General features: G+C 37.2%; 1 protein-coding gene across 4 annotated transcripts in view; it reads right to left on the reverse strand.

The window, feature by feature from the left end:
- The window catches only part of CTNNA3 (catenin alpha 3), a 456,698-nt gene that overhangs the window by 127,267 nt on the left and 308,815 nt on the right, over positions 1-20,616 (reverse strand). For all 4 annotated transcript variants that reach the window (XR_009959014.1, XM_062580676.1, XM_062580675.1 and 1 more), the window contains exon 11: positions 4,686-4,842. Coding sequence is in view for 3 of the 4 variants with exons in the window: in XM_062580676.1 (XP_062436660.1) it covers positions 4,686-4,842 (157 nt within the window). In the remaining variant the exon portion in view is untranslated. The remainder of the gene's footprint in view (positions 1-4,685; positions 4,843-20,616) is intronic.

A 20,616-nucleotide genomic window follows, 5' to 3' on the forward strand; every position in this document is an offset into this window, starting at 1 on the left:
AATTCTGTTGGGTGAGTTAGACTCCTGAATTACCAAAATTACTAGAAAATGCTTATTTATAGTATTTACAAAGTCTCCCAGACTTTGAGTATCCCATTAACACTAGATATCAAACACCGAGACTAAAGAAATCAATCTTGATACAGCTCCAGAATTATCAGTACATGCTTCTATTAGAGAAGCTATATTTGAATATGCAGAAATTTCCAGTGTATCAACAAAATGTGGTTTGAGATTGTTTTCCTCACTCTAAGTCCACAAGCATCACTTTGAACTGATCTCAAATAATATGAAAGAAGTATGATCTAAACAAAGGAAGGTCACTGTTTATTTAGTGTGATTTTCAGTTGATTTTTTTTTTTTTATGAAGTAAGAGTATTAATAAACCGGAATCTTCTGCTCAGAGAATGTCAGTGTTGCTGCACAACGTAAACAGCAGCTCTGCAACTATCGCATAACGAAAGTAGTTAAAACTGTCTGAACAGTTTTCTATCTGCATGAGGCATAAGACAGATCATGTTTTCCTCTTAGTTACATTGGCTACAGTATGAAGTAATATTATTCTTGATGTGATTTTCTAGTTACTGCTCAGGTATTACTTTACATCATACCTTCTGATGTATATCAGGATTTTTCAGTAGCTGGTATGAGCACTGTTATTTTTATAGTCTAATTATTATGACTGAAAGTGCCCAGAGAGTAAATGGTAGTTCTTCTGTTGATTCTAGGCACATTAAACACTTCTTCTTTCATTTCTATACTTACAAAAGTGAGCGTACTGCATAAAAATATTGATTCAAAATAAACTACTCCAGGAGGGAACAAAAAACAAAAACTGCTTTTAAATGGCCCTAGAAGGCCTGGCAGTGGCCTGGACTTCAGGTGATGTGCGATCTCACTTAAACCAGTTAGCTCAACTCTACGCCAAACTAAACCTCTCACGATATACAAATGCTATTTAACTGAATGTTGGATCTCCTGTTAAAAAGAAAATGCCGCATGGTTAGGCCACAGAACTCAGTCATTCAAAATAAATGTGCAAATTTGACACACTGACAGCAATTTGAAATAAAGTATTTTACGTATATACCGAATTTTTCAAAAGTGCTCATGTCACTTTCTGTAGAAAAAGTGATCTTAACATTCAACCTACCCTATCTTTCCTAATTATCAAGTAAAATCCCAGCTGGCTGGATCTACCTTCTATTATACATTTAACATTCTATTTAGAGCAGCAGATGAACATTTTACTCTCTCAGAGCATGGTAACAGGGCTAACACACTGAAGAATAGACTGTGAGTGGCTTGCACCTTTCCTTATTTTAAAAGTGTCTTAATAATTAATTTTACACACAAGCCAATAAAAATCTTCCCAAAGCAATTAGGTGATGCTTTCGTAAGGAAGCCTCTACTTAGCCTCCATGTAAGACCAAGCAAGGCACCTGACTTAAGCATTAATCAAATTAATACGTGCCAAGGAACCCTGGCAAAGCCTACAAAAGATGCTCTACAAATAGTTCAAACAAGCATATGAATATTTATCTTTTTGGACCTCATGGTATTAGGCCTACATATTACTGCTATTTAATTTAAGTTTCTGCTTTTACTCACCGGAAGAAAACATCAACCATTCAACTATGCTGAACCAAGTAACATAAAATGCCCTGAAAATACAATAGCTTACTCTGGAAAAACTATATACCCAGTGACATACAATTTTTCCCAAATCATGAAAGGAATTTCTAACTTCTATTCTTCAAGCTAAGAGAATTTTGAGAAATATCTGAAATATGCAATTTAAACAAATCACAGGTCTGTAGTTTGTATGTTTAGTTCAATTAATTCACAAGATGAACTTTAAAACTTAGAAGATTTCAGAGCAGAGTAAAGAGATTTAAATATTTAATAGAGCAGCAGCTTAGTAAACTGACTTGTTTTTTCCCCTTTATTAACAGCTTTAGTATTATTTGCAGTAATTTCAGTAATAGTCCTGCAAGAAACATCTGCAACCTTCCGGACCCTGTAAGGAATAGTAAGGTTCAGAATCTGGTTCCATAAAAGGTTAACTTGGATAGGAAAAAGTTGTTACACTTTTCTGTACTAGAATGCACGTAGAAGAGCAGCTTAAAGAGTAAACTACTCAGTTTTCACTGTAAATTGTGCTAGGTTCAGAGCTAAACCAGTTAAGTATATCAACTGAACAAGTAAAGCAAGAACTTTCATGCTCTGGGGCAAAACTAAATTTATATCCAGTAGCAGGCAGCTAACTTTTGAGCAAATGCTCTCCAACCTACTCTCAAGGAAAGAGGAAATCAAGTCGTATTTCACACTGCAAATGTAATACCTTCAATACCTGCAATAAAATTGTTTCTCCCACAAAATGACCACCGCTGTTTTCTAGTTAACAAAAAATTTGTTGTGTATGGGCTTGAGAGAGAGATGGCTATACAAACATCTGACTTCATGCCTAAATTTATGTCCATACATTTGAAGGATTTAATTAACAGCTGGATACCTAATGTCTATGACCTAAGATAACATACTTTCATTTCGAAGTACATCGGGAAGAAATTCTCCACTACCTTGTGGAACACTCAGCCAAGAAACAGGTTACACTACATAAATTTAGTAGAGGGAATAATGACTGGTCACAAAGTCCAAGAGTATTTCCAATTTACGTAGCTGGCTAAAAACAGCAGTGATTACAACCCTACAACATGCCACAACTCAGGAGAATTAAGTTGCGGGCCCCTCACAGCATGCTCGATTTACCCGTGTTCGACAAAGTCGTAAAGCACATACTGAAGTCTTAGTCTAACTTCCAGAAAAAGCAATGCTATTTAAAACCTTAACATAAAGCAAACACTTGCGTGCTGTGCTGAAGAGCAGGTGAATCTAGATAATGATGATAGTGAAAATGTGACAAATACGACTGCAGCAAGACTATAATCTATCAGTTTTCCCTTAGGATCTGCAGTCTTACTGGAGACTCCAAATTTACTATAATTTAGCTATTTATTAAGTGGAATCCTGTGTATAAAGTTCATTTATTTTATATAATTTAGCTATTTATTGAGTGGAATTCTGTGCGTAAGGCTCATTTATTTTAAATTGTATTTGGAAATACTACAAAAGATTTCAATATTACATGTGATATATTGGCAATATTGTCAAATTCATACAAATTAAAGGAATATTCTGGGAAAATACTGTTTAACTGGAATCTCCTCACACACGCATCTCAGCTCAATTAATATTTTATCCATTTTCTGCATTTAAACTTTTTACAGACATTTCTATTGGCCACTGCCTATATAAAGAGTGCTGTGGTGACTATAATTATAATAAGGTAAAAATTAAAGCCATATATATGTGAAGTTGAGCTACAAAAGAACACTGTAAATGGCTCTGTCTCCCAGCTGCGTCAATATTCACCATTTCTTATCTTCCCTGATAAATAAGAAGCACCAGAAAAAAAAATTCATTACTGGTCTTTTACCCAGAAAGGGCCTGAGCACCCATCTCTGCTTACAGTTTTGGCACTGTAATATCCATGTCCTAATCATCAGAAAAAATGCCATTCACTTACGAGGACTCCAGTCCATTATGGTAACTGGAAACTGCTGAATGTTGTTTTTGAAAAGAAACAAGTAGAGCAATGAAAATCCAAGCTAATACCCTTTTGACAGCCCATCTTCATGTCTAATGAACCAAGAGGAATTTAGGGAAAATGAACTTAATTCTGACTTCACTTACAATGCTTTCAAACTACTGACATCCGCAGAACTGTTTGTGTTCTACCCTGTACATAAGCCAAACAACCCTAACAAGTGGAATTAAGCTCAATGGTATTGCGTAGAGAAGGATGGGCACCAAAGCCATACTAACCATAGAGAGAAGTTGTTATGCAAGATTCATTTAACATACTTTTCTTCTGCTCAACATTGCATTTACTTAAGAGAAGCTGAAAATGTAGTATTTCCATTTTAAAGTGCAAGTAATAAACAGCTACTTTGTATCTTCTCTTCAGATCTTGAAGATACTGCTTCAGTAAAAAATTGCTTACCAATATTCAGTGAAAATCTCTTCACTGAAAAAATTTAGAAGCACCTTTTACTTGACAAATACACATAACTCCAAAAAATCTGAAACACTACAGTGCATCTGTTCAATTTAGGAGGTGTTTTTAAATACGTATTTGCTTGAGAAAGTAGCCCATATGATTTCATCACATTTCTGTGTTATCACATATTACTATGAATCCAAGTTTTACTTACATTCAATAATCTATATATAAGTCCAGAATCACTATGGATGCTCAAATACTTGCTGCTTGCGCAGTTCAAGGAAATGCTGAATTGCCTAACGAAACTCTTATCATCCTTCTTTCTCCCTCAAACTCAAAAATTCATTTAAGATGTTGGATTAAGGTACCCAAAGGAAAAGAGATACACTTCCTCAAGTACCTACAACAGGTTGTTCAAACCACTTCTATGGACATCCAAAGTTGTGCTCAACAGAAATAGCTACTTTTGCTGGAACATGGTATTCTTATAAACAGATGCAACAGCTTCACAAAACCTTATGCAAATTCATCTTCCACTGGTCTATTATTGAAAATGTAACTCTCTTGAAAAGTTTTCAAAGCATCCAGAAGAATAGTAAGATTCTGAAAATTATCATACCTGAAACAGCAAGAAAATCATCAATGCTTGTTATATCATCCACAGCTTCGGTTAGAACATGAATGTGATTCTCCCATACACTTCTGTACATCTCCATGTTGTTTTTTACAACTTGACTTTTTGGTCTGGCAGCAAGAGCTAAAGCAGCATTAATAACCTGCAGCCAAAAAAAAAAAACACTACCTAAATACTTATGTTCTCTGAAAGAATGCAAAATTTTAAGCAGTGTTTCCATTTTCTAAGCAGAAAAGTTGTTTTCAGTGTTTCTCACTTTGACAGTAGAAGTATTAGTCAGATGCTGCTTAGGTTAATCTCCCTGTTGGCTTCAAAAATTAAAGAGAGGTATGACTTAACTGAATAGGCAACAAAAATCCCAATGTTTTTATTTTTATTTAGGGGATTCATGCTATTCCAGTTTCAAGAAATGAACACAAGAAGTTTTTACTTTCATAAGGTATACTTACAGGTACTGCAAATGGTCACTTCAGTTTTGAGTTTAAACTCCTTAACAACAGACATGGCAGCATCTATTACGGAGTATCTTTACTGAGAGATGCCATCAGCCTTTGTCATGTAGAAGTATCAGGTTTTCCCAACACAACACAGAACTCGTAACATCAACAGCATAGGACATAACACATACTACACCTATATAAAAGCAACAGACTGGCATTTTTTCATCTATCAGGCCTAAAAATAGTAACCATGTTCAAATGAGTAAGGCAGGTTCTATCCCTTCTAGCAGAAATCAATTTATGATGGAAATATTAGGTTATAAAATGATTATATTTTACAGGCACTGCTTCCAACAACTAGTCACCTGAAGATTTTTTTTTCCCTAATATGGCTGTTTGCTGATGTTGCATCAAAAAAAATATATATATAAATCAAACAATTAAGTTCCCAAGGTATACTTGGAACATTACTTTACACCAATTCCCCCCTGCAATATTATTTATCAAGTAGAAAATGGTTTTAAGGAGTCAAATCACCAAATAAATCACAATTAGGAAGATTAGAACAGCCTAGAATAGCTTATCACACTAATATCTACTGCTGACAGATTACATGATGAAATATTTTCAGTATCATTCCACTGTAATTTGTGTCACTGCACCGAAGACTGAGAGCTAGGAAATCCCTCATCCTAAGTCTAACTGATGCTTCTTTACTCTAATATCAACTCTCCTGACCTTGCTCTAGATCATGAATAAAACTTGTGATCGGTTTTATTTTTTTAAACGTACCAAGACAAATTTATAGAGCAGCTGAAATTAAATTTAATAATGACAAACATCAATATTCAAATTCCCTGTCATAACAAAGTAATATGCATATATAGAGTTTCACAAAAACACTTCTGTGACGGAGTCTTTTACTAGTAACTTGGGGTAAGGGAGAACAGACCATACACTTATTACATTTACCTCTTAAAAAAAAAAAAAAAAAAAAAAAAAAAAAAAAAAAAAAAAACTCAAAATCCACTATCACCAGCTACTGTTTCAGCAGTTTGCCTGTGAAACATTCTAAAACAACAAGAAATTACAGCTCACCAACACCACTGCAGAGAATCACAATGAAGTCTAAAGAGGCATAAAAAACTGATTTCATGCAATCGCCTTAAAATAAAAGGACTAATTTCAAAGCGACAGACACGTAGTATCAGACAAGCCTGAGACAAATGACTGCTTAAGCCAGGGTCAGTAAGGACTTAACTATCCTTTTTCCTTATGAGACTGTTAACTGGTTTGTGCTAAACATACCATCCCCCTTCTAATCCTCATACATCATATCAAAACAGCCCTTTTGCTAAGAGTTGTAACAATTCTATTTTATCCACACTCCGGATCTGCAAAATCTGAAGCAACAACACTTATCAGTTTTATGATCTGCCAGTAGATTTGTCTTGATGGCATGATCATGCCCCTGAACAAAGCACACCATTCACCTCTGTTCTGCAAATACCACAAAACCCAATTCCTCTCTCAGCTACTGGCTTTTATGGAGCTGTCCAGAAACATACCGAGTTGAAGAAGTGGATGTGCTTCATTTACTGGGGAAAGTGTCTTGTATCTGAGTTTGTTAGTAACTCAAACTGGGAGAGAGATTTGTGCTAAATTCTATGGGGATTAGGAGAGAAATCCTCCCAAAACGAATGCTAAGTGCAATTCAGAACACAGCTAAAATCATCTATCGTTTTATTTCTGAACATTTGAAAATTAACAGCAGCACGACCAAGTCAACACAGGTGAAAAGGCTGATCATTTATACCTCATCACAATGCAAACAGTATATACTTGACCATCTATTCAAAGATATCAGCAAAGATGCATCTCTCCTAACAATAAGCACAGCATCTTAATAACCACTCTGCTGTCCTTCCCACATGTACTATTCATTTGCAGCACTACTTCTTTGGAAATGTAGGGTCGTCTTCCGCAGACATTTATTAGTAATTTGATACCCAATTGCTTCTCACTTCCCAGATGAGTGAGACTACTTAAAGATGCTGAAGGCTTAAATTTCTGTTTACATAAATTGCTTCTACTGAAGGCTCTGCAGCACAGACATTTTTTGTAAAGAGTTAAAGCAGTGAATTTAAGAGGTTATTAGGGTTAATTTTTTATTAGGTACATGTTCAGCGTTTTCCTCTATTATCACCTTTGAGTAAACATGAGCTTTAAAATAAGTATCTCGAAGTAGGCAATACAGGTGTACAATAACACACTATGCTAAAGCCAGCCTCAGCCTCACCAGTAGATTATGTAACTCCTATGTTCCTATATTTTTTATTAAAGTAGTATACATCCTCATGACTAGGACAGGGCTTTCTCTTGGTAACAAATGTTACCTATTTTCTGAAGCTCAGGATCCCACTAAAAATACACCTGGAGAGACAAATGAAAATACTAAAATTCAGAAGTTGCAACCGCCAAAGTTTTTGTACTGTCCTTCAGAACACACTTTCAATTATGTTGTTAGGACATTTCTCAGCAACTGTGCTGCAGGAGTCCACTGCTTAAGATTTCTATTTGACTAAAGATGCTCTAACAATGGAAAAAAAAGAAGATTTATTAAAAACACTTTATTGCCTATCTGTAAGGAACTGCAGACTACAGGTATCACAAGTGACTTACTAATTAAGAAAAATCTCACACATACACAAAGAAACAGACAAACTGAACGAGGAAAGTACCTTCTCTGACATCCTCTCCTTTTGTCCCCTTTATTAATACATACAGCTTTCACTTCCAAGGCGTAATTCTCCCTGAACCGAATTCTGTACTCCTAGAACAGAGGCACAAGGCCTTCTTGCTAATACCCAATTCCCCTTAACTTCCAGACATGGAAGATCAGCAAAAATCACCATGGAAAACAGCGAGAAACCATGTTGCACTCATGCAAGGCTTTTTTTTGACAGTCCCACATTTGGTGCTACAGAAGTACCACCCCTGTGACAGTGCCAACCACATTCTGCAGTTCCTTCTAGAAACCTGGGGAAGAAAAACAACCTAAGAGCACTTCAAGTCAATATCCAAACCTCTTTGGATGAGAGAGAATGCTGCCTGTGGTCTTCTCTCTGTATGAAGGGTAGAGTGAGCAAGCGTGTGCATAAAATAACGTATTTTCATATTTTTAATAATATTAACAGCTTGACCATTTAAAGAATTAAAATTTACACTCTATTTCCCTCTTACTAGCTTGAGATAAGACCCACATTTTCGTTGTTTTAAAGGCACAGGCCGTAACGATAAGGATTTATGGTTATGTAATTCATCCTTGTTTGCCACATACATTATTTTCATCAGCTAAAACACAACATACCGCACAAAAAAATTAAAAAAAAAAAAAAATTTCAGTAAAAATACAGAACAACAGTTTATAAAACAATCAGCATTCCTAATACAGGGTGCTTATAATTATCCCAAAAATATACTCAGAAAACATGCAAGATAAGAATGAAAGGACAATGTCAGCGTACCCTAATAAATGAGAGAGAATGGAAAAGTAGAGAAGAGGGAGAAGAGGAGGGAAATAAAATCAACATCGCTAATAAAATATCCCAAGCATAGCTTCCGCTTCTGCCATCGGGGGGGGGGAGGGGAGCAAACACTCCATGGAGCACCAGGAGGTACTGCGAAATTGCGTATGCATGAAGGAAAAAGCCCCAGAAGAGTTAGCAAGGTACCTTAATAGACTAGTAACATGTTCAGAAATTAACAATGAGAATGCTACCTTTAGCATTTTGGTCAGTCTGCTATTAGCAATCCTCATGTCCTATTTGTTATAGGAAAGTCTATGGTATCAAGTACTAGTGTACACACCAGCAGTATATATAAACTGCAGCACAAAAGCAAGGGGAGAAATGGGTCATTTTCAAATCCATGTAAGGTAACTGCAAAGTGGAAGCAATGAACTCCAATCTCTGCCACCAGAAATAGGACAGGAAATAATAAACAGAACTGTATCAAGGGAGGGTTTGTTTTACACAAGCTGTAACCGAAAAGACTGTTATTATGTGCAGAAACAGACAGACTGAGGAGACTCTGGACCCTCCCCTCAGTGGAGGTTTTTAAGAGCAAGGCAGTCAAACATCTATCTGGAATATATTAAATCCTTAAACCACAGGAGAGCTGATCACATTTTGGAGGAAAAAAGAGAGGAAGAAAATGCGTAACACATGATCTCTCAATGCTCCTTCCAGCCTTACCTTTTACTTTCCTTCATCTTAATGAAGTATTTTCTCTCGTAAAAAAACACATTTTCTTATGCTTATAAGCAATGTCACAACACAAATAAGCAATGAGCAGGATACAATTTATTAATTTGCAGGCATAGGCTATTCACATATCAGACGGACAGAAAGAGAGATCAATTAATAGTTAGCAAATAAAGCAGAGTCTACGTACCACCAATCAATTTGGGCTCTCAACATCGAGGAGTTTCCTGGTCAGGCGTCCCCAAACCAGGGAGGAGGCGACTTGCATCTGTCTCTCCTAAAGCGAGTCCCCTTCCCTTACCTATAGATATACGTGACAGCGATGACCACAAGTCATACGACAAAGCTTTGTTCAGCCGGTGGAACTAAGACGTGGTTCAGATGAAACGAAGATGTGGCTCCAGGTGGTCACTTCTTGGCAGATTGTCCTGCTGACAGGACAATGCAGCTGTCCAGGTCTTATTAATAAAGCAAGTTATATCAGCCTTCAGGTATCCGCTCACATTAATAACACTGACTGGAAGGCAGCCTCCCCTACACTTACAGGCTTCAAACTCACTATTTCAGTCATTTCCAAAAACAAGGGTAGGAAAAAACATGCTTGAGTATTAGAAAGAATAGAATAGAATATGAAAGAAAGAAACAGTATTCTGACTACTCTGGAAAACGCTTTGGTACTCAGAGAACTCGAAGAACTGATGTTTGACACTGAAATACCTTTTTTGCTATCTCAGGGAAACTGTCAAAATAGGTCTAAGTTATCAGTCTCTAAAAACTTCAGCTTCCACATACTGAGTACAGATAGAATTCAGCAACTGAATTCCAATTCCCTGAAAATCCTGTTAAATGAGACTTGGTTCTCAAAAGCAGCTCTCACTGTTAGGGAGTGGGCAGAAAAAAACTAGCTTTCTCGGCAAGTAAACTGGGACTGAGGACCAGTGGGAAGCAACAGCACATAATACAAATGACTACAACAGAAGTAGCAGTGAGATGGTAGGATAAGAAACAGAGGTCATACTGAGGTTGGACAAGGCCAGAGAAAGACTAAGACCCAAAGCAAATCTGGAGCAGTAAACGATTGGGAATGCCACTGCAGTGTTCAGATCAGACAGACTGGTAAGATGAGGAATGGGGCTGTCTTGTGGGACAGGCTACAAGACAACAAGGCCCTGGGAAGCTGGAGAAACAGAGATGTCTGAGATCAGTAGGTGAAAAGACCGGGAGACCCCTCCTGCAGTCAGGGAAGCACAGACCACCTACCTCCCAGAGGTCAGTCACAGTTATCCAGTAGAAGAAACTTTTCGCTGCAGGACTACAGTCTCCCTTCGTAAGAAAATTAAATGACAGTAGTAATAATCTTAAGTCAGAAGGCATGAAAAAGAACACTACTGCTCCACACAAGGGTGCCCAACACTGCCATGAGGAACTGGCCTGTATCCCTGCTTTTGCCCTGGCATCCAATGCAAAGATAGACCAATCACTGAAACCATATAGTGCCCAACTGTGTTGCCCTTTTGTTGGATGTTTCTTTGTTTTTGAGTACCTTTCTTGGTTTGTCTTACAGTGGAGGAAAGTACTGACAGTTATAGGTAAGCTGAGCGAGAGCTAACCTTCAGGCATACAACCTTTATAATTACTGACTGCTATATAACCTCAACAGTCCTAACAATAAATAATAAGGGATTCAGATGTTGCACACTCAAAGGTAGTGAATACTTAAGGCTTTAATTCTCTATGCCATCTCTATAAATATAAAACCCTCTGCAAAAGGGGTTTATCTCAAACAAATTCTTAAGGTGGAAATGGCCTACACTTTCCTTCAAAACCAACAAACCAAAACACACTAAACATTTCTAATTTGTGTCCAAGGGAAGCTAACAGGAAAATTAATTCTTCTGCTTTTACAGCTGTATTTTATTAAATACAACAATGGAAAACTGGAATGAGGTAACTCATCTGTAACTTCTTCAATATAAAAACCACTGGTCTTCTGGTGAGACAATTTAATTAAAGGACCTGAAATCAAGTATCACCTTATCACTGCATCTTTGCAGACTTTCTAATCCAAAAACAATTAGAGGCTTCCTCGGGAAGCCTGTCTGCTTGGTCCTCAAGAAATTTTTGCTCTCTTCATTACCTTGAAAACCTGGCTTGAGACCTTGCAGGTAGGCAGGCCCTTTGCTCCCCCTCTAGAGTTTCCCACTCTGTGCTTTACTGAAAGCGCCCTGTTTACTGTTTCTCACTCAGATGCCTTTCCAGCCTGCATGCTCTCAGGGAGAGTATAACCCCAATTTGGTCTTAATATGCATCAGCCATAATAACAAATTGACAGTTTTCCCATCTCATGCACAGCTTTTTTAACAAAAACATATAATACACAATTAGATATACATACACACGCACAAAGTGAACAAATTTAACACCTAACACATTCAGTCATAGTACCTAAAAAGCACTCAGATCATAGAAATTTTGCTAAAGAAACATTAACAAGTGAAGTAATAGTTCTTGTTTAAAAAATAAAAAGGCTTTCTATTATATGCTGTAAGAAAGACATGGCACCACACACTGAAAAATGAGGAGACTATAAAACACTGAATAAATGTTCTGTGTATTGTGTACACTAAAGGAGGGAAGGGATTTAATAAACAGTCAAAGAAATTGTGAACAAGCAATTAAAGAATTTAATAATGTAATTTATTAATAATACAGTGTATATTAAAAATGATAAATATATTAGTAATGTAATTTAATATAATAAGGAAAGAAGGCTAGTTAAGATACAAGCTAAACTCTAACACTTCCTCATTACTGTTTTTAATTGGGTTTTGTGATTTTCTACAGTCATTACACAGAACACCACACTGGATGCTGTGTAGAATCCATGAAATCCAAGTCTTAGTCCTCTGTTACCTTCTGCACATAGCTATATTACCTTCTGCCTGTAACTACATAACTATCCAAATATATGATTTACCTTTAAAGTTTAAAGAATGAAATGTACTGCAAGGAAAAAAAAAAAAAAAAAAAAAAGACCCTTAGCATAGTAACTTCAGCTTATTCATAAGCTACATTCATTCTTGACAAACAGTCTTTAAGGTCACAGGCTGCAAAGAACCGGAAGCAGTCCGCCAAGAATTTAAGGTTTAAGTTGCCCAAGAGAACAACTTTTTCATATGTACACTAACAAAATCAGAGAACAGACTGTATTGGTCAATTAGCCCAGAGCAATCTTTTATTTCTTCTCACCGAAGAACAAGGTTCAGAGGCAAGGATGCCTAATGTGGAGATGACTCAAATCTTTTGAAGATGCTTTTTAGGTTTCTGGAATTAGGTTCTTATGACCATATCGTGGGAGGTACATCCAATTACTTACTGGATATTTTAGTTCACTGAAGAAAAGTGAGTAGAGCTTCTAGTTACTAACATCTTTTCATTTTGGTGTCTAACTGACACCTGCCCTGAATTTTCAAATTTTATAATTTAAATGTTAAGCCATTAAAATAGCTTCAGTTTTGCTTTCTAAAGCAGTTAAAGCCCACACCTGATCTCAAAACTAAGTTAACTCAGCACCTTACCTTAATAGCAGCGATATTTTAAATATTAAAATATTAGGTATTAAATAATACCTAATTTGAGCACATTTCATATCATTTTCAACTAACTATAAAGTTTTCAGATTTTGTTTCTCTTTCAAGAAGATGAGCAAATGTTTTTGATCAACAGATCTCACTTAATAAAATACAATAAGGTACACATGCCTATGTAGGAAAGCAGAGTCTACCTTGTAGAGCTTTAAATCTGCATTCACATCATCTGCACTACATCCAAACAATGCAACTGGATGGTGTTCAAATTATAAATTCATGAAATATATCAACTGTAAACAGAGAATAATATTTATACGATATACATGATTATTGGTTCTCAACATTTAGCAATGAATTGTGACTGCAATTCTGCTGTTACGGTCATTTTGACAGAAATGTGTATGACTGATTTGCCTAACCAGGAAAAAATAGATGCTTTAAACGTATTAGCTAATATGGTAAAAAATGAGTATGTAAATGAAAATACAACACAAATGTTCTATTTAAAAAAGTGACTATCTAGTCTTTTCCGTAACACAATGTTTCTCATTAACAGGCATCCCCTTCTTTTAATCTGCACTGGAAGATTAATTTTTAGCTTCCATAATGTTATAATTACATAGCTTAAATGATTATTTTTTTGAATCTTTACCAGTACCTTCCTGATTTTTGGCAACAAAATCTAAATAAATATAATAAAGTGAAAATAAATCAGAATAGAGCTAAATAATAAATAGAGCTTGACTTGATAACAAATATTTGTCATGGCACAAGAGAGGAGCAGAAGTCTTAATACTGCTAGGAAGAACCAACTCCTCATACAAAAAAGGTTGGCATCAAACAGGTATCATTTGTTTACTGGGGAATATTTTGTGTTGATATAAGAATTAAGATGATCAAGTTCTGCAATTTTTAAGTATTAATTCCCCCCGCTCCATGCACCTAACAAATTCATCTGCAACATGAGCTAGTGATAAAAGCACTGGGAGTACAGGCTACCCAACTACACCAGGGTCTGCTGGCCAAAGAACCCAGGAGACAGGCTACAAAACTGGAGAAAAGCACAGGCAAGCACTAGCAGCCAATTAAATAGTCTCTATGTTTGCTAAACCAAAACAGCATCCCTAAGTCACACATTTGGATGGCTCCGCAGCTGTGTATGGGAAACAATCCCTGCTTTCTCTGTCTGGACATCAAATACAAGAGGTATGAGAACTTTCAGCATATAGTGTTATATATGAACACCCAATTCCTTTCAGGTATACTGCATCTCTCCCATCACTCTCTTAAAGGTAACAAGATTTGCACGAGTTAAAACTGTGTTGCGTTTATTCTCCATTGTGCTTGAGTTAATTTCATGGGATCCTTTTCCTGAGCCAGGGACTCAACACTTCACTGCAATGGTTTTCCAGTCACATTAATAATTTTTCGATTCATCTGACTGAATAGTTTAGGTTACAAAATATGTCCATCAAGACTGAAATACTGCACAGGCAATTTAACCATTAACTTTTCTGTTCAAGTCTCAGTAAGACACTACCTGATGGTTAAACCGACTTCTGGTTGAATACAATCAAGTCTTTTCTTCCTGTTTTGTTTGTTTGAGGGGGGTTTGGTAGGTATCTTTTTTGGTAGATCTCTTGGTTTTCTTTTGGTAGATTAGGGCACTGACTCTGCCAGAAGCAATGAGTAGACCAAATACAAATTAGAGCACAAGTAGGCAAGTATTTCTTAATCTGTCAGTCAAGAGCTTGCAGCAACTAGCACACAGACTGACAGACACTAATGGTATACAGGATCTAAAGATTATCTAGTCTGACCACTTGAGTAACATATACAATAGAATTACCTAAGCTGTTCACTAAGATTAGTCACAAGTACTACTTTTTGCATCACAGTATTTGAATGCTTTTTTTTGCTTCACTGTAGAAAATCAAACATGGCAAGAAGTTTTGACTTATCTGAAAGTTTTTGTTAAGAAATTGGTAAGAGGTTGTAAGGGCCATCTCTTTCAGTGGGTTCTGGGACACAGGGAATCCCCTGCTGGCTGGCTGCTGGAGCACAGGCCAGAATACGTGGGGTCCCAGAGGTGTGTCCATCCCACACCCTTGCACATGGTCACTGCTCTCCTGTTTGTGGATCCAATCAGTAGCAAGGCTGAGTGCGTATCTCAGACACATACACACACAGAAGACACTGACGTGGCCAACAAGGCAGACTGCCACAAGCAAGGTGCTGCCTTCAACACCACCTACATACATAACACTATCAGAATTCACTTAAAACAGAAGTATAGTTAACCAAGTCTGCTTCCTCTTCTCCGGCTCATAAAGACTGAAGTTCACTAGTGAAAACACACCAGCTCTCACTCTCTATTTCACAAGCACACACACAATCACAGACCCCTCAAATATCAGTACAGCACCTATTGTCCATCTGACACCTGTTCCTGGATCCTGGCCTCCTTCATCTGCTATACAGACCTCCTTGTCAGCTAGTCCAGCCTGAAGTTTGGTAGAAAATAACATGCACATCAAGTTAAGAGAAAATACAAAATACTTCAGTCCTTCCTGCCTGCCCACCCCCCCACCTCAAGCTCTTGTCCAGGCACATAGGAATTACAACCTCCTGATCCCCACTCCAGACTCTGAGGCTAAGACTCTCTTCACTTTTACTCCACCTCCAGTCCCCTTCCAGCAGCTGGCATGCAGGACATACAGGAGATTGTAGCACAAGAAAAAGAAAACTACTAAGTTTTTGGAAATAAAATGTAAAGTTACTGTGATTATTGAAAAATACATTAGCCTCAACTCAAGAAAAAATCTTAATTAATTGTTTGGTCTAATATTACTCAAATATGCTAGAGAAATTCACCATCTAGACAAGAAGGGTCAAATTCTGACCTACCATAAATTAGCACAGTTAACTTAATGCTGGAAGAGCTCAAACTAGGCTGACATGGTTTAGCAACCCAGTCAATATGGAAACATATAGCTTTGCCTTCCATAATAAATACTCACATATCATTTTATTCATCTCTGAGCTTAATAACAACCTTAAAAGTCTATGCATAATTACAGTGTAAGTGTAACTCCATGTATGATTCTAGGTTACAGAGAAAGAGAGCATTTTTAAGCCTCATTTCTCTTTGAACTCTCAGGCAATTTCATTTACCTCACTTGCACCAAAAAAAAAAAAATGTTGATAGTCATTATCGTACTGCCCTTAAAAATTATCCTACCAAAATTAACTGTATTCTGCTTACTCAATTATCTTCCCCAATGACATGCAAAAATGACATCTCAAAAGCAGTCACCATCTCAAAAACAGGGACTCCAGCAGTACGTTTTTGAAGTAATACTTCTTTTAATTTACAACTCAAGCCATAGGTTTTTTTTTAAATGTTTAGATTGCAGTCCCCACAAAATGATGTTTTTGATAGTGAAATTACCTTACCGGTTGCCACCATCTTGTCCTCAATTTCTTTCTCCACTGGTCATGGTTTTAGCACCTTTACCCACACTGAGCAGTTAAAAATGTCACTGCATTTATAGTAACTAACATTTAAAATGAATTAGTGAGAAGCACAAGCCCAAGGCAAAGGAAGGGAAAGTTTTCTCTTCAGCCGTAACTGCCAATTGACTATTTTATCCTGTCCTTTAGAATGACGACATACCATGCTCACCTTTAAGGGGAAGGAATCGATAACCACACGGGCGGGGGGAGGGTAATTATTGGGGGAGGGGGGAGGAGGGGGGATTATCGGGGGAATCTACCTATACAGTAGTAGATCTACAGAAGGTAGTTTGCACTCAAGCCCAGTTCACCACAGCTCTCAAACTCGGCCAAAGGGATTTCTCCTTTCAGACCCTCAAAGCACAAGAGCTGCTTTTGTGCACAGATAACAATGGCTTACTCTCAGTTTCAACTGCAGCAGTTTAAAAAAATGCACAGTCACAAAGCAAAATCCAGATGGAGAATCCGCTAATTTGTTGTCTTCTCTAGTCTCTTCAACAGCTGGTAAGTACAACAGTCTAAAGTAGCAATTCATAAGACTTGGTCATGTTCCTGAAAGGTGCAAACGCCCACAAAGTTCTATTAACATAATTACGTGCAGAGCTAACATCTCGAAAACGTGATATGTAACTGGGAATGCTGACCTGAAACTCACTCATGCTTCCTAGCATTAGAACTGTGCACCTATTGTGTATATATATAAACATGATCATTTATGAGAAGGAATTATGTTGTATTATGGTAATTAAATGTAGTTGCAAACTGGTAGGTTTAATGACAGCCTGTTCTCTGAAACATAGGGATAGGCCTATACATGCTCCAAAGCAAGAGCTCCCAACAATTTCATATTCTGACTTGGGTAATGTTTTGAGCTGAATGTTGGTTGGATTTGCTTTGGAGCAGAAAACTAAGGAAAACGGTCTCCAATAAATTGTTCCTGTGTCCAATAAGGTATCTGTCTCTACATTCACATAAATTAAAACAAACTAATTTCATCTGATTCCACCACAGAGTTTTCTTTTGCTGCTGCAAGATGAAACTACACAACTCCATGTTTTTATAGCTTATGAAAGTATTAACAAAGGTCATATTCAATGTGTGCACTATATCAAATGCAGTGTTTGTTTCTATTATCAGAATGCAGATCAGGATGCATCTTTGTTTAAAACTGGAACATACATGGACATCTTCCATTAATCCCCATTCATGTATGTAATGTGGACTGTTCCTAAGCAGACCCTACAGGACTCATCAAGGTATGTACATGAAAGACACACCAAAATGCCACAGAGTACTCTTCAGCTTTCAGAAGGTGGACCTTTTCAAGCTGTTACTGAACCTTTTCAAGCTATTATTGATTTAATAATTTTACTCTACTTCACAAATGGTATTGTACTGCTGGACAATACCATGAAGGAATAAAACTCATGTCAAATTATCTGTGATCTATGAAAACTTAAGATTATTCCTCCTCTTTTCTGTAAAAGAAATATTAATCGTATCTGTATAACAATCTTGTACCTGGGATGGAATAACCATTTTTGCTGTACAGGAATGGTATAGCTGGGGAGCAGCTCTGCTAGAAAGATCCCGTAGGACAGCACATTAAAATACAAGTCAGCAGCATAAAGCTAACAGCACAACAGGCTGAAAGAACAGGAGCACAGCTAGTAGATTAAGGGAGGTGACACTGATTAGATCAGCCTAGGAAACTGTGTTGAGCTTTGGGCCCTCCAATACAAGAAAGTCATTAATAAACTTGAGCAAATTCAGCAGAGAGCCACCAAGATGGTCAGGTGGCTGAAGCACCTGCCCAGCAACGAAAGGCTGAAAAACAGGGCTTGTTCAGCCTAGGGAAGAGATGGCTTGGCAGGGGGGAGGAGGGGGGGACATAACAGCAGCCCCCCAGTGTATTTAAGGAGGTTACCAAGATCATGGAGCCAGACTCTCCACAGCGGTAGACAGTGGAAGGACAAAGGACAATAGTCAGAAATTGGATCACAGGAGGTTCTGAATGGATATAAAGACAAGAACTCACCAGTTGCCCAGTCTCTATCCGTCTCTATCCTCAGCGGATGGGCACCCTTTTAAGACCTGACTGGACAGTCTGGTAGTTTTGAGTAAGCTGGTCTGAATGTAGCACTGAACTTGCTATGAGCAGAAGGATGGACTTCAGATATTCTGATATCCCTTCTGATCTGAATTATTCCAGCATTCTTGTAATGCACAATTACAGAGTAATTATATGGTATCTACTTGTTAACACTGACTCTTTCTTGAACCAGTGCAAGTCACCTCCCTTACCTATTTTACAGTACCCCTTAGAAGTCTGAAGATAATGCTCGATGTATAATGCAGCAACATACAGTATTTCCACACGTAAGGATTACCAAAGATACTACAGAAACACATTTGCTGCCTGCTACTTCAACAGAACTCTACGCAGAGTTTTATTTCCTATCAACTCGTGCTTCTTTTTTCTCCCACAGAGTGTACTGTGAGAGCTTACAAATACACTCATCTCCAAGCTCTGTAAGAAGTTCTGTCATTAATCCAGAAATAAACACATAAAAAACCCCACTATGACGGTAAATAAGCTCAGATCCATGACATTGTTACTTTGGCATCTGACATAAAAAGCCATTAAGATACAAAAAGCCTCATATAATGCAGAAGCTTTAAAAACTGAGTATATTTTATATAAAATATTTGATCAGAAAATGCATTTCAGTTAATATAATTTTAAATACATATACATTAAGGTATTAGTAAAGCATCCCCAAACAACAGACAAAATTCTACCCAATGGATAAGCATAGTCCAGGAGTAAACGATTTGTTTGCTCTATGTACTATATTAATATAACAACTTCAATTGTTCAGTGAATGTAAAAGGTGAAATCTATCCCCAAGAAAAGCAGCTAAAAGGAGATGCCAAGTTATGGGAGATGTTTTAATCATTGGATCCGAAGTCCTGATAGCACTGACAAAGCAAGATTGTACTTCCAAAAGAAACTTCTCTCTGCTTCTGAAAACTGGAAAAACTGTACTCACAATACACAGTGTGCTCTTCCAACACCCTGCAAAACACTGACAACAGCTTAGGTGTACAGACAGTACACTGGGACATTCAAATGACCACAGTAAGTTTTTTCATCATATTCAAAAGAGATTAAAGTATCTGCTGATGTTGAAAGAAGGGATTGCACTGGAGGTGCTCGTTTTGATAACAACATATAGTTGACTATGTTGTATAGCTGACTGACAGTAAGTTCAATGCTACATTCAGACTAGCTTGCTCAAAACTACCTGACTGCCCTGCCAGGTCTTGAAAGGGTGCCCATCCTCTACGGATGGGGCTGCATGAGCTCTCTAGGTAACTACAGAACACATAGTTGACTGAGTTAGATACGAATCTACCGGGTTGATCTTACTAGGTAAATTTAACCTTTCAGAAAAGGTCACTGCACAAAGATGGTATATATTAACATACTGTTAAAATACAGTAAATGCCTTCTTGATTTTACATTGCTATTACAAGCTACTGGCCAAGAGGCTTCCAAATGGCAAACATGCAGGTGAAACAATTCTTCAAGAATAAACAGGATTTATTTCAAATGAATAAAGTCAACAACATTAGAAAATTTACTGATCTGATATTCCAGGCTAGAAATGAACTAGAGTCTTACATGCCTTTATCACCTAATGTCTGTAATGGAGTTGTTAGTGATACACAGAAATATGTTTTTACTATACTGGGATAACGTTTTTGTACTTTATTAAAACAGTTTGCCTAACTTCACTCACAAGCATGCCCCCAACATGGTCAAGTACTGCTGAGAGGCATGGACCACTATGAGGAAGAAAAAAAACCCCAATTCTCAACACCCCCTGCCCAAGTATGTTCTGAATCTATTGTAAGCTTTACACATGGAAAGCCTCTGCCCCAAAAAGAAGCATCTGTTTCTACATGCACCTTTATGACTGTGTATGCAAACCTTCCACAGTAAACGCATACGAAGTTAAGGTTAACATTTTTGTGACTGAACAGAGACTCTAACAGAATATTCTGAGGCCAAAAATGGTATTTTCTTACTACTTAAAGT

This window comes from Rhea pennata, chromosome 7 (genome assembly GCF_028389875.1).
Source record: "Rhea pennata isolate bPtePen1 chromosome 7, bPtePen1.pri, whole genome shotgun sequence".
In the NCBI taxonomy this organism is placed as follows: domain Eukaryota; kingdom Metazoa; phylum Chordata; class Aves; order Rheiformes; family Rheidae; genus Rhea; species Rhea pennata.